Here is a 25,629-nt window from a genome sequence, read left to right on the forward strand (position 1 = left end):
TGGAAGGGTTTCAGTTTCAAATACCCTGGAAACACCAAGGTTATGCCATATCCTCTCTAACAAGCCAGAAGCTGAGCTGTCCCTGGCAGCGTAATGTGTGGCAAATGCCTGGCAGGTTTCATCAGCGTAACGAAAATACCACCATCTCTAATGACAAAACAGAGTCTGCCACCATACCTCCATTCGGCAACTAAACTGAGAGAAGTTGGGACAGCTGGAGTCCATCTACAGCGCTGAGCTTATCAGTCTCAATTTAAAATTCACATTTGACCAGCTGGATCTTGAAAAAAAGATTCTGTAGCTTAAAAGTTTTTCTTTATTCGTGTATGACATATAGATGAGTGGAATAGAATATTTTATAAAGTAGCATGTTTAATAGCAACTTCAAAGTTCTCTGTGACCTTGTGGGTAAAGACAGGAGGAAAATATGGCTTCCAAAACCCAGTTATGGACTGTATCACGCTACGTACTTTGTTACACTAGCTGGTCTCTCCTTCCGCTTTCGCATGGGGAATACTTGGCTTTAGTCACTCAGAGACAAAATTGTGGATAAATTAGTGAAAAACAAATGTTAAAACCCCACCAAATCTTTCCAAGTGAAGTGTATGCTTTTTACATACCAAAGAGATCTTGTATTTGAAATTCATAAAGGGGGAGTGGAGGCCGCCAAAGGGAACCTAGTTCAAAGATTTAGGGTACAGAAGCAGGAAAAATATCTTCCATGGTCTCCCCTGAGTTTCTGAAGATAAGGAACCCATGTTAACTAAGAAGATGAGGATTGAGGAAAGCCGAAGAGGGAGGATACATTGGATATATCCAAAAGCATGGGTTAGTCAAATGTTACAGACTGAACCATGCTTCCCGCTCCCCCCCACCCCCCAACCCAAATCATATGTTGAAGCCTTAATCCCCAATGTGACTGTATTTGGAGACAGGGCCTTTAAGGTCATTAAGGTTAAATGAGGTCATAAGGGTGAGGCCCTGTTCTAATAGGATTGGTGTCCTTTAGAAGAGGAAGAGACACCAAAGATCTCTCTCACTCTGTCAGAGAAAAGGCCATGTAGGGACAGAGCAAGAAGGCAGCCATCCACAAGCCAAGGAGAGAGACTTCAGGAGACCCTAAACTAGTAAAGACCTGATCTTGGATTTCCAGTTTCCAGAACTGTGGAAAAAACCAAAAACCAAAAACCATTTCTGCTGCTTAAGCCGCCTGGTCTGTGGAGTTTTGTTATGGAAGCTTGAACTCACTAAGACACTCACCTCATCACAGCCAGATAAAAGAAAAAGCAAAGGTCAAAACAACTTTCTCCAAGGCACTTTTGTTTCTTTTTCTTTTTGTGTTTTTTTAAGAGAGGTGATAGCCAAAGATGAGAGAAGTAGTATAAATTATCAAGGGGTCCCCAGGGGAATCTCTTGTACTATACCTTACACAGAGGTGACAAGGAAGTGATTTATTTCAGAGATGACTCAGTTCAGGGTTTGAAAGTACATTTGACCTTTGGAGCTTTTCAATTTTCTTTATTTTTTTATGGCCATTTGCTAAGAAAGTTCTCACATACTCCCCTCTGCTACCTTTCTTCACTGCAGGTGGAGAGAAAGGGCCAAGTGACAATTTCCCTATGTGTCCGGGACATTTCCAGGTATGTGGTCTCTTCTCTTTGCGGAAAATGAGGAGATGGTATGTGATTTCTATGCCCAGTCACCACACAAGGTACTTTAAGAAACAAAGGAATATAATTTGCTTTCCTGTGTAACCTGCAAAACACGTATACCAGTGCTTAACAGAGTGAGTTGCCTCTCAGGTTTGGCACCTGGAGGTGGTGCTCAGCACACCCTTTCTTGGTAATTTTTCTGTCAATTCCCTGAGAAAGACACATTAAGCTCTCTGACAATCCTCCAAGATTAAGCTTTTACTGTTTGTCATCTCCAATGCTGACAACTCTGAGCGTATTTTGTCAATTTTCCCTTTCACTCCTTATTAAAATAATTATCACTTTGAATTTGAAGAGAGCCTAAATGGATAACTTAAGTAAAATGTCACCATCAATAACAGCAAATGAAGAATCTACAGAGGGAAGAAAAGGTTCTGATAGAGTAGTAGATTCACAATTTCGGGAAGGAACACAAAAAGAAATTAAACGGGGGAAAACGTTATGAAAGATGACGTTTTTCTGACTGCAGCCTGCTCTACGCTTGTATTACTTATTCCTTTTAGATAGAGTTAATCAACATTAATAAGCAGTTTATGGCAATCCTTTTTCATAGCTAATAGGAAGTCTTAGTTTGGATAAATAAGACCATCAGCTCTGTCACACCTAAACAAATTCTCAATGAATCTGAACTTTGAGGTTAGTAATGCCTCACTTTCACATTTTATAGTCACAGCATTAGAAATCCACGTGGCCTATTTACTAGGATATATTAATTTTCAGTGACAACAATGGCCGTTCTTCCATGTTCAAGACCAACACAAACTGTAATCTAAGGCTGTAAGAATCCTTACATTTTTGCTATTTCACATAAGCAAGACTTCTAAATATTTAAGAATCACCTGGGGAGGTACGCAAAATGCAGCTTTCTGAAGGTCAGAGATGGGGCCCAGGAATGTGTATTTTCCACAAGAATTCCTCCATATTACTGAGCTTCGATTGGCCCCAAGAACACATTAAGAACCTATGGCTTTCAGAATAACAATTTCCATGGGGAGTGTGTTGGATGAACTCAGATGCCCTTCAAAGGCTTACAGCAACCAGACTGAGGACATCAGCAAATGCCAGGTAGTCTTTTCTGTTTATTGGCTGATGGCACAAAGCTGCAGCAATCCTGCAAAACAGTGAGGAAAGCTCAAGCTAGGAGCCATGGGTCACTCAGCTCACCACACTAGCCTGCTCTATTAGTGGGCTGTTCCAATGACTTCAAGCTCCAGCCCAGATGCACAAGGCCTTACAGAAAACCAGCACACTCAGACCCAATCTCCCACAGAGCGCTCCCAATTCTGTCCTAATAGGACTATTCTTTTAAAAAGCGTATTTGTTCACACCCACGTACATGAAGACCTGCTCTGATTTCCGAAGGGCTCTGGCAAGACATACTGAACCCCTTGGGCCTTGGCTATTTTTATAGCACATTCACAGATGCTAATTTTGATCAAGCCACTAAGTCACCCAAAATCCTTAGTCTGAAAATTGAGAGGTTTGATTCCACTTTTCTCTTCCTTTGAAGAGGTATAGACAGCAGTGTGGATGCAGGTCCATGCCATCAAAGAGATCTAGAAAGCAAAGTCTCTTTCATATCATCACACAACATCTGACTTACATACGGACTCCATGATAATCAACAGAGAGGCTGTTTAGGACCCCTCCTTTTTTGATAACTGTGGTTTAGTAAATTCACAGACAGCCTTGCCGTCATTTCTCTTATAGCTAAAGGAAACTTAAGATATTTCTTGAAACCGCTTCCTTTTTCTCTTTCCCTCATGATAACTGACATTGCCAACAGGAGTTTGGAAACTGTTCAGTTTGATGCTTAGCAGAAAATTGAGGGGCTCTTCCTGTCATTGTTACTATCCTCAAAACACTTAAATTTGGTCGGTTTGCTCCAAGTGTTTATTCTCAATATTAAAAAAAAAAAAATTGCTAAGAACTTCCGGAACTCATTTTGACTGACATCAACTACCCCAATAAATAGAGAGGATAGCAATAGTGTATTAGAAAGTTATTTCCTTCCTTTTTACCAGAATTACAGAGAAACTGAGAGCTCTAGGGTGACCACAGAACTTACATAAAATCCTGGGAGAAGAAAACAGAGATGAGCTAACACGTTCACTGATTATTTAGACTGGTGGCTTAGACCATTTCCACCTAGTTTCTTGGAATGTTGCATTTCCAGCCAACATCACATATTGCTAGTTCCTTGTAACTTTAGGGGCCCTTAACCCCAAAATGAGAGAAATATCAAGAGTTGGCTGACAAGGGGATCCTGAGTCTTGTATATCATTTGTCCTTTCTTTATAGTTACTTTAAAGGTAGTAACGCTGATCAAAAAATATAAACAGGGGTGCCTAGGTGGCTCAGTCGGTTGGGCATCCGACTCTTGGTTTTGGCTCAGGTCATGATCTCAGGGTTGTGAGATTGAGGCCCGTGCTGGGCCGGAGTCTGCTTGAGATTCTCTCTTTCCCTCTCCCTCTGCCCCCACGCTTTTGTACTATTCAATCATGAGCAGTTGTGCATCATCGATGACTGCTCGGCAATTCTGTATTTCTTCCTGTGAATTGGAGCTGTTGTATTCAATGCATTAGTCAGATAGAAAGATTCATTTAGGTTTTCATCTTAAACATTTTTTTTTGTGGCATCTAGTTTTCATCATGTGGAGTTAGAATGTAACTGTGTAGGTAATATGACTGGCTCACTGGTGTGCCAGGATAGATCCTCACCGTTTATTCACTGCTCATTAAGTTAAATACACTCTAAACCAGTAGTTTCCAAAGGTTAGCATGCATCAGAGTCACCTGGACAGCTTGCTGAAAGACAGATCGCTGATCCCACCCTGGTGTTGCTGGTTCAGAAGGTCAGGGGTGGGACCAGAGAATGTGCATTTCTAACAAGTTCGCCGGGGATGCTGCTGCTGCTGGTCCGAGGACTGTTCTAACCGAAGAATTCCTTAAAGACAGGCATTTGTAATTACTTATACTTAAAATCTCCTTCAGGAGACACAAATGCATGAGATTTGATTCATACCCTCAAAGAGCTTATACTTAGGATGTGGCTATTAGTTGATATGTACACATCAAAGCAATAGTAGACACACGTTATATGTGAAATATATGATCAGAGGGCGGGTGCTTTGTGTTAATCAAAGATTAAAAAAGGGAGAGGACATGAGAGTTAGGGTTTTGAAGGAGGAAGAGGATCTCAACAGGCCAAGACTAGGCGTGGGTGCTGCAGACGGATGGAACAGGATCAGTAAATGCATCCGGGGCCGGAGGTGTACTATCAGCTTTACTGGAACATCAGGCTCGTGCAGAACAAAAGGACATAGTATCATCCGCTTTGGCTATCCACGGTTAGTTTGAGGACCAAATGAGTCTTTAAGAGAGCCTACAGCAACCAAGTACAGAAGATAAACGTACAAAAAAGACCCATAAAATCTTTTTCTTTCCTCTTCTATTCCTTCTTCTAGGTACATTTGAGTGGCAACCCATGAACTGTGCTCGCACAGTCGTGAACATGATCCCCGCCCTGGCTTGGGAGACAGCCTAATGAGGTGTATGATTTGAAGGGCTTCAGCCGTTGACATTCACAGAGCTAAAACCTTTCTGTCGGATCCCTCACAAATGATTAAGCCCTGGCTACGGATTATTACCTTATGCTTTCCGAGAAATCTGTGCTCATCCTGCGCGGAAAAAAATCTAATGGCAATCATATATGAGAAGGGATGGCAGTTGTCATTTTTCATATGCTGGTCTGTAATTTCTAAGCAAACAGAGAGTACAAATGTGACAAAAAAATCCTGCAAAATGAACAATGCAGCTGATTTTTATGTCCTTTATAAATGCCCCAATGCTGACTTAAGTATTCAAGGGTGTTGAGTCTTTGAGCTTCAGAACCATCTTTACTGAGTCATATCTGCTAAAAGGGGCTGTTTTCAAAGAAAAGTTGTGGAAGGGGCGCCTGGGTGGTTCAGCTGGTTAAAGAATCTGCCTTCGGCTCAGGTCATGATCCCGGGGTCCTGGGATCGAGCCCCGTGTCGGGCTTCCTGCTCAGTGGGGAGCCTGCTTCTCCTTCTCCCTCTTCCTGATGCTCCCCCTGCTTGTGCTCCCTCTCTCTTTCTGTCAAATAAATAAATAAAATCTTTTTTTTTTTTAAAGCTGAAAAATAGCTCCCTGCACCCAGTTTTGTTTAGCTTGGCCTTAGCAGGGACACAGAACAAATACCAGTGGATACAGAGACATCAGAGTGGAGTCGGTCTTCAGTCTTACTGACCAGATGTATGACACGGCACATCCTGGTTCCTCTGAGCCTATAAAACGATGCAGGTGAGCCAGCTGAAAGCTAAGGTTCCCTTCTCTAATAATCTTCAGTGCGTGATGGTGCAAGTAAGGAATGGCTGTCAGATGCTTCTACCCAATACCAAGAGACGTGGCAATCAACATCCCTCAGCTTAATGAGTGCATCCTCCTTCCCAACTCCATTTCCCCGAAGTCTCCCCAGGCAGATTCTAAGTAGGAAAGCTTGTGCCCCACAAATGCAATATATCTGAGCACAGAATCTGGAAAATGGTAAGTGTTTAATCAATACTCATTAAGATCCAACATCTCTGGTTAATTCTTGTATCCCTTTGCTCTTCACGAGAGCAAATGATATGCATGTGTCCTTTTCTTTTATGGTGGTAAAAAACACATAAACATAAATCTTACTGGGACGCCTGGGTGGCTCAGTCGTTAAGCGTCTGCCTTCCGCTCAGGTCATGATCCCAGGGTCCTGGGATCGAGTCCCGCATCGGGCTCCTTGCTCAGTGAGGAGCCTGCTTCTCCCTCTCCCTCTGCTGCTCCCCCTGCTTGTGCTCTCTCTCTCTGACAAATAAATAAAAATCTTTTAAAAAAAACAAAAAACAAAAAAACCTTACTATTTTAACCATTTTTAAGCGTACAGCTCATTGGCATTAAACGCGTTACAGTGTTGTGAAACCATCACCACCATCTTTTTCCAGAACTTATTTTTATCTCCCCAAACTGAAACTCTGCGCCATTAAACCCGAACTCCCCGTTCCCACCTTCCCTCAGGACCTGACAACTATTATTCTACTTTCAGTCTCTGTGAATTTATTACTCTAGATGCCTCTAGTCATCCTCTAGTTATAAGTGAAATAAAAAAAATACGGGATGCTTCATAAATTTGCATCTCATACTTGGGTAGGAGCCAAGTTAATCTTTTCTGTATTGTTCCAATTTTAGGAGATGTGGTGAAGTGAGCACCACAGATATACCTCTGAAACCTTCTGGGTACTGCTTATAAATTCTTTGAGCAGAGACTGAGAACTAAGCTGTTTGTTACTGATATCTGAGTGGCAATGATAATGGTAGTTTCCTTTTTATTTGATATAATCTGTTTGGTACGAGAGAACTATAACAATTTAAAAATTGTAACTATTAACTATAACAACAAAGTTTTACATATGAAAATTTTAGAAAACCACTTACTGGAATTATTGGAAACTTACAGCAAGAAGCATGTGTTATTTGGTCATAGTCTTTAGGTAAAGAAAACAGTTTTAATGTAATACAGAAAAGTCACATTATGAATGATGAATGCTTTCACATCCAGTTACATACATAATACTTTTCTTATGGTGCACGTCATATCAAAAAGAGCATGTTTTGCAACTTTCCTTTCTATCACATATACTGACTACCACTTGAGAGTAAACCCATTTTAATTCTTTCAAGTCTTAGTAATCAACAAGATGAAGGTAGGCTTTTGGCAGAAGAGTGACTAATTCAGAATTCTGAACAGCAATCTTTCTTTTGAACTCCCCCAACCCCTGACCCAAACCCAGAATGTGAAATTTGGTTTGCTTCTAGAGTTTCCTAAATAAAAACAATATGAAATGCTAATAAGTATAATCATTTTAATAAGATATGTTCCCTCCTGCACTCCCAGCCCTTCACTGCTCATGCCCCAGGAAGTTCCCCCATAACCGGGCAAAGCTTCAGAAGCACTCACTCTCGCCCCAGAGTTACTGCGTCACTCTTACAGCCTCGGAAAGAGAAGAGGTGAAAAGTTTGCCAGGTTCCAGCCGGCTCAGGCTATCACTTCTGAGAGGCATGAAACTTGCAGCTGCCCCTTCTTTCTTCTCTAAGATGACAATATCTATGATCTCTGGTCTTAGGACCAGGTTTACCAAGTTCAGTGTGAAAGAGGAAGCTGAACACATGGTTTTTCTCCCTGCTCTCAGGAGATGGGCAGGCTCATCTAAGAGCCACCCAAACCAAGAGCAAAGACAGAGGCGTGCACGAGCCAATACAAGGGGTCACCATTTACTGTTTCAAAGACACAGGAAGATTTAGCTCATGTTTTAATAAGCATATGTAAATGAGTAATATTTATAAAAAATTAAACACATTTGTCAAATAGGCTATTTTAAACCCACTGTCTTATGTCAATACATCTGTGAACAACAGCTGAAATTAAGTAACACCCTGGCCTTGGCCCTTTGACCACCTGTTTCTGACTCAAAGTCCAAAACACTCTCTCTGAATGGTGTTTGGATTCATAGCCAGTCAACATTCCTTTGTACAACTGCCTCATAATTTGAAACAGGTTAGTGGATTGATCTCTTGCTGTCAATCAGGTATGTACCCTACTGTCTACGACTTACTTTCTCAAGAGGCCCATCGTATATATAACAGGAGAACAGTTCACAAAAAGCAATGGGGTTCACTAGGGGAATACGCTGCAAAATTTATTTCTGAGTTAAACAGCAAGAAGCAAATTAACATTCCTTCCATACTCTGTCTCACACACAAACATTCATCTCATTGCCAGTTAGTCTTTGTGGAAATATATTTCAAAAGTAATTTCAATTTCAATGCATCTCTATATTCAGGGTGGCAGACCTACTACACTTCTTTTCCCCTCCTCTTTCAAAATATGAACCTTGAAGGCAGCTGCTTGTGAAAGGCAAAACAACCAGCTCCTCTTCCAGTCTAAAATCACTAGCTGTTCCCAAGACTCTACAAAAAAAAAAAAAAAAAAAAATCAGGACATCCCTGCTGTAGGGTTCTATGCCAGGAAGTAGTCTAGCAGCCGCCGCTGTGGTCAGGCCTCACTCCTCCATCATTTTTAGTTACTAAAGGTTTCTTTTTGGATTTTGACTCAAACTACAGGGCCATACATAAGAGCTGGTGGGTTAAGAAAAAACTTGAGACCCATACTGGATTGCCATGGGAATCGGCAGAGCTTGGTGTGGGAGACCAAGTTCACCCACTTGGTCGAGGTGTCCACACACACAGACAAATAAGGGAAATGGCACGAGAAGAGATAAAAACTATTGATGTGTCACAGTCATCATGATTTAAGGAAAAGCAAAATTTGGAGTAAAAGGTGACAGTTGGCTAAATTAATTTTCCTTACCCTCCTAAATGAGGTCAAAATGGAATCATTTCATAAAAATGAAATACCCTATGATCCAGCAATTTCACTTCTGGGTATTTATCCAAAGAAAATGAGAACACTCCCATGTTCACTGCAGCCTTACTTATAATGACCAAGACACGTAAACAACCCAAGTGTGAACGGGTGAATAGATATAGAAGATGTGGTGTACACACATGCGCGTGCACGCACACACACACACACACACAGTCATTATGTACAGTGGAATATGATTTAGCCATAAAAAAGAATGAAATCTTGCCATTTGTGATAACACGGATGGACCTTGACAGCATTATGCTAAATAAGTCAATCAGAGAAAGACAAATACCATATGGTCTCACTTATAGGTGGAATCTAAAAAAACGCATATTCATAGATATGGAGAACAGACTGGTGGTTGCCAGGAGCAGGGGTTGGGAGGTGGGCTAAATGGATAATGGGGGACAAAAGGTATAAACTTTCAGCTAGAAAATAAGTCATGGTGACATAATGTACAGCATGCTTACTATAATTAATACGACTGTACTGCATATTTAGAAGCTTCTAAGAGAGCGGATCTTAAAAGTTCTCATGACAAGAAAAAAAAAATCTCTTTTTGTAACTCTGTATGGGGAGAGTTGTTAACTAGACTTATTACGGTGATCATTTTGCAACATATACAGCTACTGAATCATTATGTTGTTCACAAAAAATAAACTAAATAAATAAGCGAAACGAATGGGTCCATTCTGGAAGAGCAACTGTCTTGCTAAGAGGGGGACAAAGATAATACATTTAGAGGTAGGCAAATAAACATTGGCCATACTTGTAATTCAGGTGACTACACTGGGGAACATGAAAAGAAGCCTGGAGACTATCCTAAAACTAAGGAAGGAACATGTCTTTGGTGATTTATGAAACAAATGTTCTTGTTTCCAAATACTTAAATCAGCTATAAAATAATAAATGGACACACATTTAAAAGCCATTCCTTATGAAAAACGAAAAGCATGCGTCCAATAAGTTGATAGCTGTCTCTCACTTTCTCTTATAATTGATTTTCTCCTTGATGTTCTTCCTTGACTAACAATTATACATAAGGATACTTAGAATTCTCAGTAGAAATGAAGGTTCCATTTTGTTCTCTGGCAAATGCTATAAATATTCTATTTTAAACTTAGACTACTTTGGATTCATTAAATCCCCAAATCAGTAGGTTTGTTAGGGGCAGAGAATGGAAACACTGTCTTTGAAATAAGCATGCTGAATTTTCCCTAAAGAGTAGAACATTTTATCAAGAGGTCATCGTAAAATTGTAATAATAAATTATAAGCATTCTTTCATGAGCATGAGTCCCTTGATCTCCTGCCACATGTTTCACTCCTACCCCATTCACTGTGGATTTATTCAGTCAGAGATCCTTCCAACATCTGGCTTATAATAATGCGTGTTTTTATTAATTTTGAATGCTAAAAGAAAAAAAGCCCAGGGTATGAAACAATGATGCCTTCCTTCCCCTTTGCTTCCTACTGCCTTTCTCATAAATTGGTCATTATAGCATTCTGTGGGATAGCCATCTTGGAATTGTGAGCGCCAGTATTTTTAGCCTTGAGGTAGCTGCAAAATGAAACACTTTGATAAATAACCTCAGTGCTGATAGGGTAGAAAAGAATCCTTTTAGCAAAGATTTAAAGAAGATTACAAAGGGCATAAAACCCCAATCGTTTTGAAATAGCAACTGACAAAGCAAAGGGTGAGCTGAACGGCAGGGACGAAGGGATTCTGCCTTTTGGAAGGGTTAAAAGACAATTAAAACAGTATATGGACAGGGAAGAGGATGCATATTTTCATGAAAATACTTCCTCTATCATTTGCTGAATAAAAAGCAAAGTCCTAAACAGCTATTTTAAGTGAATAAGGGCAATTTCCCTCTTCTAATAAACAATGCCTTAAGCCTTTTCTTGCAAGGAAACGTCATAATTTGCATTGAGGTAACTTTTGTTTTTTAAAAAACAGAAAATATGAAGTAATATATGGCTGTGCCTGGGAATTTGCACATAATAATTCAAACAGAACTGAAGAGTTATTATAAAATAATAAAAAACCAAGCTTGCATAAAACTAACAGCGGTTTTGATAATTCAAACTTATTGGTGAAGCAAATCAAATAAATAGCCTCAGACTCTGATTGACAAGACAGTGAAACCAGGCAACATACTTAATAAATCAAGTGTCAAGTATGTACATTGGGCAGATAACCAAATAAAGAGGGTCATGGAAATTATATAGGACAATACTGTAAAATGTTATTAGTTACAGTATTAGAACTGTGCTTTATTCTTTTTTGATACCTTTGCCAACTGCACTCATCTTGTTGGTTTGATCAGTCACAGCTGTAGAGAATGCTGTAGCCGAGGAAAGAGATTTGTTTTGTGCAACACTGTTAGGTGCTAAGGAAGGAGCTCGGGGTGGGTCCTTAGGGTTATGAAGGAGTCCACCTGTCAGCATAAGTGAAAGAGCATCTACCTTGCATCCTTGGGATTTGCTTCAACCTTGTCGACAATTACTATTACCCACAAAGTACCAGGTCCTCTGCTGGATCCTAAGGATGCAAAGAAGGCCCAGACCTGTCCTGCAAGAGCTCACAGCATGCGGGGTGGGTGGACATGTCAACTAGTAATTACGTACCAAGTAAAGTACGGTATTAGAGGTAGATACAAGGTGCTTTAGACACTGAGGTTCAGCAGAAGGAATTCCACCTGAGAGAGGAGCATGGGTGGCAGAGAAAGCATGAATTCTGGACTCAGGTAGACCCTGGGTCCAATTCTGCTATCATTACTTCACGATCTGTAAGGACAAGTTAGCGACCTCTCTCTAAGATTTGGTTTCCTCACCTGCAAACTGCGGGTGCTATCACTGAATTCACCAAGGTTGTCACTAGCTCACAGGCCGCACTTGTGTGAATCACAAGAAAGCCACGCTTCAAGTGGGACTGGACCCAACCTCCGAGGGCTTGCTTGGCTCTGTGAGCGGGATGCAGAACGTCAGCTGCACTTTTCACCTAAAGCACCTGCCACATCTGTATGTGGTGGCCCTGGACCTCGAGGGTGAATGTTCATAAAGAACTTGGACCGTCAGCATCATCAGTAACAGATACTCATTAGTTTGCTACGTGGCTGTCACTCACACACCAGCTTGTCTCTCTTGCTCCCTATGCAGATTAGCCAAGGTTTTATAGGAATGTGGCTATTTCAGTTGCGTATTGAAGGATATGCCACTTTTTAAGCAAGGAAGAACAATTTACATGTCTTGTGACTGGCAAGAAATCATGGCTGAAGGAGAGGAAGGTGTCATGGAGAAATACTGGCCAAGGGGGAGGTCCCATACTTGAGACTGCAATAGGAGTCAATTTCAAGAGGGACACAGTCATTGCTTTTTTATATACACTGCCTAGAGTGTGGGAAATGTGTGGGATATTCTCATAGTCTGGGATATGGTATTGGGATTTAGCAGACAGGCTTTTTTTTTTTTTTGGTAGACCTAGGGATTTGGGATTTACTGGAGTCAACAGTGAAGTAGCACAGACAGATGGGATTCCTCAGGAAAGCACAGTGGTGAGCGAGGCCAGCACCGAATTCCCTGGCATGATGAATTCTACTGTCTGGTCAGCTACCCTTTACTGTTCTCACCAATTTCACACCAATTCCCCTTTTTGCCCTTCCTTCTTTCTACTGTGGCTAGCTTCTTCCTCATTTTTGTTTGTAACAGAGAATTCTATGCTAGTGGGAGCATAAATTTACTGAAGCAGATACAGCTAAGTCACTAAAGATAACAGCAGTCCCTGAGACTGGAAAAACCCGTCATCTCATGAGCACCTGTTACCCTAATACAACTACTGTATTTTCCTATAGGTGTTTTACTGCATTAAACATGTCCGAATTGCCTGCATTTATAAGCACAAACTTTTATATAAAAGGCATGCATTTGTAGGTACTTCCAGATCTTGCTGTTTTGCCAGTGGACCGGAACTTCAGTATCCTCCTTATTTGCATAGAACTGACTCTAAATCTAAAGTTTGATTATATATAAAAAAGGCAAGTCAGACTACTGACAAAGACTATCTGAAACTATTAGAAAGAGTACAAAGCGTAAACTGGAAGAAATCTGTGACGATCCTATTCAGGAAGGAATTTAAAACAAAATAAAACAACAACCCCAACAACTTCTATTACAGAAAATTTCAAACTTTTACAAAAATAAAGAGAATATTACAGGGAACTCCCACTTTGCTTAAACAAATTAGCACCCATGGCCAACCTTATTTCAACTACAGTCCTCCTTTATTTTTATTTTTTTAAAGATTTTATTTATTTATTGGACAGAGAGAGACACAGCGAGAGAGGGGAACACAAGCAGGGGGGAGTGGGAGAGGGAGAAGCAGGCTTCCCGCGGAGCAGGGAGCCCGATGTGGGGCTCGATCCCAGGACCCTGGCATCATGACCTGAGCCGAAGGCAGACGCTTAATGACTGAGCCACCCAGGCGCCCCTAAAGTCCTCCTTTAAAAGTGAGTTATTTTGGGGTGCCTGGGTGGCTCAGTTGGTGAAGTGTCTGCCTTTGGCTCAGGTCATGATCTCAGGGTCCTGGGATCGAGCCCCGCATCGGGCTCCCTGCTCCGCGGGAAGCCTGCTTTTCCCTCTGCTGCTTGTGCTCTCTCTCCCTAAAAAAAAAAAAAATCTTTTAAAAAAAGAAATAAATAAAAGTGAGTTATTTTTAAATGTTCCTGCAAATGAAGAACAGTGTAAGATAACTAAGCTCAATCCAGAAAAGGCGTTCTCCCCAGGGTGCTCTGTTCTATAGCTCTGACACTGGGAGCTCTTACGGTAGGTCAGTAAGTCTGTTCATTAGGCAGACTTCTCTTTCTATAGGAAACAGCCATTTAAAAATGGAGGCAAGGAAGATTTTAAAAAAGATCATCTTTCAGGATTTGATATCTAGTACATTTAGAATGACAAAAATGAAAAAAAATCTAACATGCTCTTAATCCAAGTTCATAGTTGAGGTTTTGTTTTTCTGTAAGAAAAAAATTTCCATGATTCTAATTTATCTGAATATCCTCCCTGTCACTGAGATCTGAAGTTCACTGTATTGTCCTATTCTTGGGCATTTTGCAACACCCAAGATACCTGAATCACCATCTGTTCTGTGGAAGTGTGACTTATTAGTGGCCACTGTCTTCAGCACTTATTTTGCTAAATAAAAAGCTCTAATAATTTAGTGAGAAAGAGTCCATCATAATTGGTCATTAACTTTCTAGTGCTTTGCAACGGCTTATTTCTCTATAGCTTGGTATTACTAACACTATCTCAATTGAAGACACGTAGGAAAATTACCTTGTTAAGACAGGTAGCAGGCAAAAATACATTCATTTAGAAGACCTGAGCTCCAGGTTGTTGAGAGTGATGATTTTTGTCCTTTCTACAACTGAATAGAGGATTTTCTTCTACTTATTTGAAATACAGTATTTTAAAGGTTCCTTACAGATTTCTACCTCCAAATATAGGTAACAAGAATATTCATTTCTTACAGAAATGTAATAGAATGAAAGATTAATTGGCAAGCCTGTCTTCAGTCCACGGTATAGACTAAACACTCTCCTGATGATCCTCTTAAGATCTTGATCAACGCTGAATTCCTTCTGAACAGAAGTTTAGATAAATTACGAAATTTCTTTTTCAAAAGCCTGTAGCCGGAAGTATACTTGATTCTGTGTGTTAATACATATTAGGAGCACAACATCATCACCTGATACATGCCAAATACTTGACAGCAATACAAACAAATTTATAAGGCAGTACTGAATTAGAAAAGAGAGAATACATAGCATGGGCAGGAGATGTAAAAAGCAAGCCAAGGGGTGTTTTAGGCACTTCAAAGGAGGAATTCCTGTCAGGGGTGTACCCATCTACAACATCCGGGGTGTTCTGCTTTCAGATAACCTGCATCCATTTCCAACTCAATTAACAAAGGGCAGGTTTGTTATGGAGAGGGACAGATTGCTTATTTCCTGACAGCTTACATACCGAACCTCCGGGATATGAACATTTCTTTTATGTTGGAAGATTCACTCGCGTAACTGCCGTCTATGTGCTTTTATGAGGTAAAGTTAAACAAATATGGGCATTTGGGGGGTTTGTGGAGACTTACGTTATGGGAGGCTCTACTCCCTTTCCAAGAAAAACAAAAGCGGGAGAACTTACTTATATGAACTATGAAACGTGGCATGAGGAGAAGTGGGGACATAAAAGACAGCACGCCATGTCAACTTCCTGGTTTTGAGAACTATTATAGTTATGTAAGGTGTTACTATTGAGGAAGGGGGGTGATGTGTATACTGGGCTTCTCTGTACTGTTTTTCCATGAGTGTTGATTTCAAAATAAAAGCTTAATGAAAGAGGGGGGGCACATATTTCATGACATTTAAACAACAACACGGCTCAGAGAACACTCATGGCTATTAGGAGAGGGGTACCAGAGAAAGGCGCGTCACTGAACGTAACTTCGAAGTCAGACGACAGACGGTTTTGTGCTTTTGCTCTGCTACTTAGGAGATGTGTGCCACAGGCAAGTACATTCCTTAAATTCTAAGCCTGAGCTCCTTCGTCTATAAAAGGAGGATACCATTCCACTCATGAGGTGATGATGACTTCCATCCCCCAAGAGTTTCACTGTAAAAGGGAATGTGCTCTTTCTCCTCCCACAGATCAGACCGCTGGTGATTCCTGCTGCAGACAAACTCTCAGGGGGCTGATTTTTTTCCCCGACAGGAGAAGAATATGTTTAGATGCTCGTCATTAAGAGAAGAGCTTACTTACCAACTTCATCCTGAATCTCCTCGGCCACTGCAGGCACATTGTAAAGCAGGGAGAGGGACTGGTTCATGCGCTCGTAAATCACACGGAGGTGCGTCATCACCTGCCATAAAGGGGCGACAGCTCCAGGTAAGTCATCTTTGCAGCAGGGAAAAGCTGTTTTCCTTACCGAAGGCCACAGACAGATACAGACTTCCAAAATAAAATAGAAAAAACGCTGCTGGAACGTGTGACCTGAAAGGTCATCCTCATTTTCTTGTTCTCCCATTCTCTATTCTCGAACTTTAGAGCTGCTTTAAACTTCCCATTGTATTGCACGCTTGCAGCCATAATTACAAAGCCATCTGAAAAGAGCATTTCTGATCCTAATATTTAGGCTCCCTAAATAACCCCCAATGCTCTAAATATATTTCTGTGCAAATTTTTCAAAGGATAGGAACATATTTCAATTTGACTGGAAATTCCTTTCATTCTATCTATTCATCCATCCATCCATCCACCCATCTTTTTATTTAAAATTCTCCAATTTAAGGAAATGTAAAATTTCAGATTGCCAGAGGTAGATCTCACTTGTCAACCTTTGGGGATGGAAATAAAACACATTGATTACAGGGCTTCATTTAGGCTCACATTATATCCAAACACTGGGGTAGCAGAGGAGTTTATGATCGCCTGTCACAAGTTAGTTGAACCAATTTTAGAGGTTTTGGCTGACACAAATTTTGTCTTCAGTCATCAGAGTTTTGAAGGGTTCCTAAAGAACTGGCAGCAGTAGACACTAAGATGTTTATATTTCTCATTATTTTCATAAATCAGAAAATGTCAAACCACATGTTGGTTGAAGACAAGCCTTTGGAATTTACCAGGTATTAAAAAACTCTTGCTATAAAGGTAAAGTGCCCACAAGCACGCTGGGAATACCTACAGATCTACCTCAAAGGGCAAGCCCACTGGACTGTCCAGGCTGCACATGACGACCACATTCTGTGTTTACCTGGGACCGGATCTGAGCGGCTTTCTTTGGATCCACCATGCGTACGTGCTCAAAATGCTTTAGGGTGTGCTGCCTGTCCTTCTGTTCAGCACGAACATACTTCTTTAGCATGTTGAACACATGACGAGGCTGTTGCGGAAACAAACAAACAAAAAAAACCTTTCAGTTTTGCGCAAAATATTACCTGTCCCAGGGGCTACGTGTCAGAGGTCCCAGTAACTCATTCCGTAACGTGGAAGGACTGTGAGTCACCTTTTTGCAATTCTCCCACTGCTTTCTGAATGGGTAATTACTTAGTTGATTGGCCACTTTTCATTTCGACAAGAGCATTTAGCATTTGACATACGACTGTCCTTAAGCAACATTTTCTTTTTAAATGGCAGTGTTCTGCTACAGAGAGGTGATTTCGGATCTGTCATATTCAAGTTCGGTCCTTCCCCTTTTCCCACCCAGACACATAGGAGCATAAACAAGACTACATTTCTACACGCATAGTCTTCATGGATATCTCAATGGTAATGCTGCACAAATAATCCCACCACCCGTGAGCATATAAAAATATAATAATCAAATGAGAAAAGTAATAGACAACTTAACCATCACTCATTTGTAGGCCAAGGAATAAATGCTAAGCTTTAAGACACAGTACACTTTCCTAGGAGGAAGGCCAATGTGAAACTGTAGTTATTTTACTTTGAAATTTAATTAAATTCTTTCCATGCCATCAGATTCTAATTCAGCAACAATTTTCTTCAGTGCTTCTATTTTTTTCCTAATTGGTTCTATTTCATTTTTATTCTAGTCTTTCTTCAAAACATTCATCCTAATAAAAAAGGACAAAAGCTCCTTTGTCTTAAATGTTTCTATTGCTTTATGTATTCTATTATGTGATTTTGTGATATGATTTCCAAAAGCACACATTTCTTCGTCATTAAAACAAGCAAACAAAACCCTATGAAAGTTCATGTCAGGAATAGAATTTTGGCCATTTGGGCAAACCCAGTTATTATTAACTAGGTCATGGGCACCTTGAAAGCCAGTTGGAAGGTGAGGAATTTATTTCCAGAGATGGTATGTTGGGGGTAGGGTGAAAGCTGTAGTATTTTATGGGATGTCCCTCCCCTTCTCCTTTGGTTAACTTGAGGGTCACCTCCCTGACATCCCAGGTAGAAGAGGTATCCTTTTTTTTGGTGCTCCCATGAAAAGCTATGTTTATCCCCATTATTGCACTGAACACAATCTATTAAATTATTTATGTTTCTGACTTCTTTCTTCAACTGTGAGACCCTTAAGGGCCAGATTTGGTCTTTATCAGGAATCATGGTACCCAGTGCCTGACTCATACAGGGTGACTTGCTTAATTTATGCTTTCCACAGGTCACATTCCTATACTTAAGAAAGCAAATATCCACAGGTAAAAGAAAATAAACCTGTGCTCATCCGCTTTATTCCTTTCACCCTACAAGAAATGTGCTTCCCCATAATTTCACCAAAAAGGGCAGATATTGTGGCTGGAAACCTAGCTTTTGGCAACACATCATTGTAATTCTCATTTGTACTCTGATATCTAGTTGAATCTACAAAAGAATGATCTTTTAAATCCTAAGAGAAGGAAAGTTAAAGAGATAACAGTTGACAAGCTACATCAACTGTATCTATTTATTTAAAAGACGACTGGTTTAAAGGCAGGCTATTATTGAAAGTGATGAATATCTTATATGCAGGATTGTGCAGTCAGGAAATTACATACCCCTGATCCTTGTTATTCGACACCGAGGCCTCTAAAATTCTCCTTCTAGTGCTATTACAATGATACCTCCAAGGTCAGAGGTATCTAGTCATGATGTCCCTGCTCCTGACTGGCTTTATGTGCTTTCTTAGTTGCCCTATTTCACTTTTTTCCCTTGAAAAGGCTTCACTGTTTTGAGGAAAACAGATTTTTTTTCTTTAAAGAGTTCACATAAGCAAAAATACTCCAATTCAACATAAGGATTGCTTTCATCCTATCTATCTGCAGCCAGTCACCTATGAATGTTCCTCTAAGGCATTCCGTCCTGAAATGATGGTCATGGCCGGCCGAGTGTGTGAGCCAGAATATAAAGGCTCCACACTGGCCTTGGCATTACTGCATTAAATCTAAATCTCAAATTAGAGAATGGGGAGGTAATTTCTGATAACAGCTGGGTCTCCCCTTTTTTCTTCCACTATCACCAAAAACACATACACTCCCACTTGGAAATTACTACTGTTTACATCAATTTTATTTTTTATTTATTTTTAGATTTTTATTTATTTGACACAGAGATAGTGAGAGAGTGAGCACAAGCAGGGAGTGAGGCAGGCAGAGGGAGAAGCAGGCTCGGGCCGAGCAGGGAGCCCGACGCGGGGCTTGATCCCAGGGCCCTGGGATCATGACCTGAGCCGAAGGCAGAGGCTTAACCGACTGAGCCACCCAGGTACCCCTGTTAACATCAATTTTAAAATGAACATGACAGTCCCCAAATTATCTAGGCCTCAATTTTCTCTTCTGTGCAATTCAGATAACAGTATTTTTCATATAGAGCATACTGAGTATTAAAAATGTTCTGTGATGGGGCACCTGGGTGGCTCAGTCGGTTGAGCGTCTGACTTCAGCTCAGGTCATGATCTCAGGGTCCTGGGATCAAGCTCTGCATAAGGGGGCGGGGGGGCTCTGCTCAGCACGGAGTCTGTTTCCTCCTCTCCCTCTGCCCTCCAACTACCCCCCCCCCCGCCATGCTCTTTTTCTCTCTCAAATAAATGAATAAAATCTTAAAAAAAAAAAAAGTTCTGTGTTAGCTACTCAGGGCAATGCTCAGTTCACAGCAGGAACACAATACACATTTATTTCTTCCACTCAGTCCTGGCCTTCAATGCCCACCCATTTCTTTCCTCTAGGCAACAGGAGTTCCACACTTACTGACGGCTTATAGAATGAGACCATGTGCTTTATGCATAGAAACTCACCAAATTTTCCCATCAACCTTATGACTGGGGTTTTATTGTAGATAAAACAAAGCACAAAGAAGCTAAGCTTGAGGGCTATGTGGCTAGTTACACAGCTAGTTACAGAGCTGGTCCTTGGGTACAGTGAGAACAGGTAATCCAACTCCGACTCCCAAGCCTGGTCTCTCGATCGCTGTGATCCTGATTTTCAAAGAAACTCTAACATGGACCAAGCCGAAGACAATTCCAAAAAGTAACTTACAGAGTTGAAAACAAAGAAATAATTGAGCGGTTAGAAACGAGTCTGTTCTAGGAGTCCTTGCCTGAGTGTCTAGTGCTTATAAGCTCAGATAATATTCTCTGGGGACATGACGACACCTGCTTTTTTCACTGTGTAGAAGGTCATCCAGATTTAGCTTATTCACTCTCTCAGTTGCTGTCCTTGGTTTCTGGCACTCTACTCTGCTTAAGTGGTGAATGTGGTTCGCATGTTTAAGACTGCTTATTTAATACCAGTATTTCCTTCATTTCAGAAATATATTCCTAACTTCTTGCATCAAATCCCGAGAGCTTGACAATGAAATGGTAGCACACCAGGGTCTCGTGATTCCCCAAGCCTCCGTATCTCTCTACCAGGGAACAAAGCTCCTGCCAGGATAATGAGCCCTAAGAGCCCATTGTAAGCTATGATCTCATCAGTGTTTGTATGAGCTCAGATACACATTGTGTGTGTGTCTAATACAAACATCAGCCTTTTTCTTCCTAATGTCTATGCCTCGGGACATGAGATAATTCAGGAACACATTACCATGCCCCTCAATAAGTGAATTACATGGTTCTGCTTGGTTGATTTATTCATGCAAACACATTTCTAAGAATCATGCTTAGAAATGAAAAAAAAATGAGATTAGCTCTTATGGAGTAGGCAGATAAATCATACCAAATAAAATGGCGGTTATGTCTACACCTCAGCAACAAATACTATACTTAGGTAACAAAGAAAAACAAGTAATTGTTTTTAGCACTTTTAGCCAGAATACAGAATTACCAAGGCTTAAAACTAGTTATTTCTAGTGGCGTCCCGTATCCGTGTACGATAGAATAACAGGGAATCTCTTAGGGCGTTTTATTTCATTATGCTAGGGCAAAGGTAAGTTTCTTAAAATTTTAATTAAAAAACACAGTAATATTCACAAAAGACTAAGAGAAGAAAACATACCTGGGATCTCTATAGAAATGTATTCTCTTAAAGTAAATGTATTACTATTGTCACAATAGTTACAGTTAAGACAAGACTGTTCATGTGATTAGAAAAATGAGCGTAAGAATTCAGTGGCTCAAGCACATTGATAGTAAACAGAGTTTAAGAAACATGTTTTTAACCTCAATGCGTATAATTTCAATCATTCTCAAGTCTTTAAAACTTCTGTAACGAGTAATAATGTTTTTTTTTCTGCCAAATTTCCCCTATTTTACAATTTAGATAGTGTATGTATTCATACTACAATCTGATTATACTGGCACTGGATGGCTAATCTTATTATTAAAATTTATAGCACAGAACAGAGAAAATAAAAGGAAAAGATCTGCCCCAGGGGGACTAATTACATCCAATCCTTTTTTATTATCACTATTGTTTCTGAGTGTTTAGCCTATAATAACAAAGTATCTATTTGCATCTGATATAACACTTTTCAATTGGCACTAAAATTTCTTTACTATTCACACTGCATTTAGAAAAATCATTTCAAAAAGAATTTCTTAAAGGATTTAGGCTGGGCATTACTAAAATGATTAGACTTCTTACTAAAATGGATTGGACTTAACCTAAAATAGAAGATTTACCTTTTGGAACATTAACTGTTTCTTTCTTGGAACACGAGCATAGGATATCTCCAGGCACTAAATAGTTCCTGGCACAATTTGGTTGCTTTTTAAAAATGTTTGTTAATTAAATGAATGAATAACCTAGAGCTGAATGTGATTTCACAAACAGTGCCGGTAGCAAAATATCTTTCCTGGTATCTGAGTTGAAAATAAGCATCTCTCCACTAAGATGCATTCCCAATTTTCATGAAACATATTGATTTTCCAGCCCCACTTGATCTATCAATCCAGAGTGCTGGATTCCTTTAGGAAGCATATTCAAACTATTATCAATAAGAATTCATTTCATCAGTTTCAAAAGATGACATAGCTTGTCTTCTTATAGCTTGGGTTTTGATGTCAGTTTGATGTAAATAATTGTGAAGGGAATTTCATGGCCTTTGCCGATATAAGATATTTTTTAAAAAATTAATTTACCCTGTTCTCAAATGTATTGCCTTTTCATTTTTTTTTTAATGCAATTTTATATGTTTGGTGTTCCTGGGCTTGGGGTCAGTCACATACATTTAACTGACTCAATGTCAATCGTGTCTGAATGCATAGCTTTTAATTCCACAGTTCAGGTGGGAGGTATATTAAAACACGACTAACTGGCCCTATTGTTCCATTTTGTAGCTTTAGGATTGATCTAGAAATCTGGCATCTTATCATAATAGACACTTGTGTCTTAAACCATTTTCTGACAAGAGGGAATTATATGTCATGAGCCTTTAAAGGCCCGGAGTGTAATCCCACCAAGGAAGAAGAAATAAATGAGTCACTTTATGAGGAGCACCATAACCTTTCCAGGTCACTAGGGACTTATTCAGAAAGCCTTCTCCAGGAGCATTAAGTTGCATCCCAGTGGTTTCCAACCCTGTAACCAGGAAAGTTAATCACCTATCGAGAAAACACAAATCTCTCCTGTTTTCAGAAAACAGGTTCAAGGCTGTTATTTTCATAGTTCTACGTCTTGGAGTTCAAGAAATCTTTTTTTTTTTTAAATTTTTTATTTAAAAAAAGGATTGTATTTATTTATTTGAGAGAGAGAGAGAAAGAACAAGCAGGGGGGAGCAGCAGAAGCAGAGGGAGAAGCAGACTCCCTGTTGAGCAGGGAGCCTCATGTGGGGCTCAATCCCAGGACCTTGAGATCATAACCTGAGCGGAAGGCAGACGCTTAACCGAATGAGCCACCCAGGTGCCCTGGATTTCAAGAAATCTTAAGCATATACAAATGCAAAATGTATACAATTTCTGTGCAAGTTTTAAAAAAAACAATCTTAAGAGTTAAATCTTCGTCTGCTTGACATGGTCTCAGTTAAGTTTATTTTGCCACTTTGGCTCTCAGAATTTCAGCATTTCATAAGTACCCCCACTGTTGTTAAGAAAAACCTGGAGGAAAAAAAAGACATTCAGGGAAGCATCCACGGGAACCTTTGGATCACAGCCGTGTTCGTCTTTAGAGCTACGAGTTGAGCTAAATTTTTAAAGTTCACTGCAAAATTCATCCACATTTCTTCAGAAGAGCACATACATGGTTTCTGTAGTTAAGAAGGCCAATGACAATCCTGTGCCAAGTTGAACCCTGAAGTCTTGAAGCAACTGAGCAAAGGACAGGTTTCTTGTGACTGCCCCCATTCAGTGTGTCTCCAGGTTTGATAACAGGGAGGCATTAGAATCACCCCTTCCCGGCACATCCAGGTAACTGCTTTGCCTCTGGCCTTGTGCTATCATAGAACATGGCGGCCCCCAGGAGAACAGAAAGTCGTCTTTCCATCCCTTCCCTCCTCCACAGGGAAGCAGATGACTTCCTGATAGGGACTCGGCAACAAAGCCTCCACATATTCTGTCCTAACAACGTATTCTAGCTTGTCTTTTCTTAGGGAGGAAGATATTTTACTACTTCACAATCTCATTTCAACCTTCCATTAATCTTTTTTTCTAATATGGCTAACAAAAGCTAGAAAATCCCAATTGTGAAAGAGTAGAACAATTAAACCCAATTTGCAAATGAAGGAGGAAGAATCCTTTTCATTAAGCCACATTTTCCAAGTGATAGGTTATATAGATGGCAGACCTGGGAATTAAAGACAGGTGCTGAAATCTATAAAATACAGACAATAAGGATGGTTTTAACTCTGTCATTCACAATTAGTGACCTCTTGTTAAATCTGGTGGGCTTTATATAGTTTTTTTCAGGATATTCTGCTAGTTCTCAGACATAACTGATTTGGGGTACTGTGACATAATAAGGAATGTATATTTAATATCTTTCTCTAGTCCTTGACGCAGAGCTCCTGAAACTTACAATTTCCTGAGTGACAAGGGCATCTTTTGTCAGAATATTCAGTCTTAATCCCTGGTTCCTGCCACAAAAGCCTCTAAGGACCCTTGAAGTGATGAAGAGTTGTCTCTGGTACGCTAACCCAGTGACTCTTGGAGGATGGTGGCTGGTTGCTAGAGGGAGCAAGCCTGTGATTAGAGGTCTGGAACTTTCGGCCCCACCCTCTGTCCTTCAGGTGGGGAGAGGGACTGGAAATTGAGTTTAGTCACCAGTGGCCAGGGAATTAGTCAGTCTTGCCTACCTAATGGAGCCTCCATAAAAAAACCCCTCACAATGGGGTTCAGACAGCTTCCTAGTTGGTGAGAACAATGAGGTACCAGGAGAGCAGCAGGCAGAGAGGGCAGGCAAGCTCCTTCCCCCCATACCTTGCCCCATGTATGGCTTCCATCTGGTCATTCCTGAGTTACATCCCTTATAATAAGTTGCTAACAATAAATAAAGCACTGATCTGTGTTCCGTGAGCTGTTCTAGTAAATTAACAAACCTAAGGACGGGGTCATGGGAACCCCTGATTCATGGCTGGTTGGTCAGAAGGAAAAATGTGTGTTGAAAAAATCTGACATTTGGTATTGGAGTCTGAAATACAGGACAGTCTGATAGGACTGAGCTGGGCCCTTAACCTATGGGGCCTATGCTTACGATGGGCTGTTAGTGTCAGAATTAATGTGAGGGGAAAAAAATCTCATACATTTGGTGTCAGAATATTGAGAGTAAAGTTACACGGACCACAGCTATAAATCAGTGAAGACAGCATACAGGACTGGAATTCAGGACCTGACCCAAAGCCCAGGATCAACACTTTTGGACCAACTCTAGCATACACTGGATGCAGAGCTTAGATCAACCAAGCTGAGAGCAAAGAAGGGCCAGAAATTCCCTGGACTTGCAGGGCAGGTCTTCAATTCTTTTTTAGTCAAGGAGTGAGCCATGCCAAAGCTCTTAATGATGAACAGATTAATATAATTCAGAAGGCAAAGCCCAGAGAGCTGCAGAAGAAACCATAAACAAAGGATGCTTGAAAGTATATCACAGACCTTTGAAAAGATTTGTCAAATGGTCTGATCACCCGACAAATGCCAACTGTGACATAATCTTGACTTTTTAGAAGAGAGTTACAATAATATGTTTTAATTTTGCATATTCATACTTAAGTTTTGGCATTTTTGCTTCCCACATCCTCTAACTGGTTACACCATGCTCAGAGATATGGACATTTATATTTAATTTCACCTTCTCGTCATACTCCCGCTAACCACAGTGCCTTGACCTAGTGGTAACATTAATGTGAAATACCTTGAGACAAAGCTTATATAAATACAAATGCAACTTAGGATTTTTAAACTGATCAGTGGATGAGCTTCACAAAATAAGTGAACTCCCTGAAACCCATGTGTAATTCTGTATGTGTGCATACATGTTTCTTGGGAGAAGATCCCTCGTTGCTATCTGTTCTAACAG

The 25,629-nt window shown here is 40.3% G+C and overlaps 2 protein-coding genes and 1 non-coding gene across 10 annotated transcripts in view; 1 reads left to right on the forward strand and 2 right to left on the reverse strand.

The window, feature by feature from the left end:
• JAM2 (junctional adhesion molecule 2) overlaps positions 1-25,629 on the forward strand; it is a 427,760-nt gene that overhangs the window by 245,324 nt on the left and 156,807 nt on the right. The gene's annotated exons all lie outside the window — the stretch shown is intronic.
• The window catches only part of APP (amyloid beta precursor protein), a 257,221-nt gene that overhangs the window by 46,095 nt on the left and 185,497 nt on the right, over positions 1-25,629 (reverse strand). For all 8 annotated transcript variants that reach the window (XM_081802287.1, XM_081802282.1, XM_081802278.1 and 5 more), the window contains 2 exons: positions 16,998-17,126; positions 16,007-16,106 (listed from right to left, as the gene is read on the reverse strand). In XM_081802287.1, coding sequence (XP_081658413.1) covers positions 16,007-16,106; positions 16,998-17,126 — 229 coding nt within the window. The remainder of the gene's footprint in view (positions 1-16,006; positions 16,107-16,997; positions 17,127-25,629) is intronic.
• LOC115944468 (U6 spliceosomal RNA) lies at positions 6,870-6,976 on the reverse strand. Its single transcript, XR_004079016.1, has one exon. It is a non-coding gene; the product is annotated as a U6 spliceosomal RNA (small nuclear RNA).

The sequence above is a fragment of the Leptonychotes weddellii genome, chromosome 1 (assembly GCF_054177405.1).
Source record: "Leptonychotes weddellii isolate Sample4059 chromosome 1, ASM5417740v2, whole genome shotgun sequence".
NCBI classification, from domain to species: Eukaryota; Metazoa; Chordata; class Mammalia; order Carnivora; family Phocidae; genus Leptonychotes; species Leptonychotes weddellii.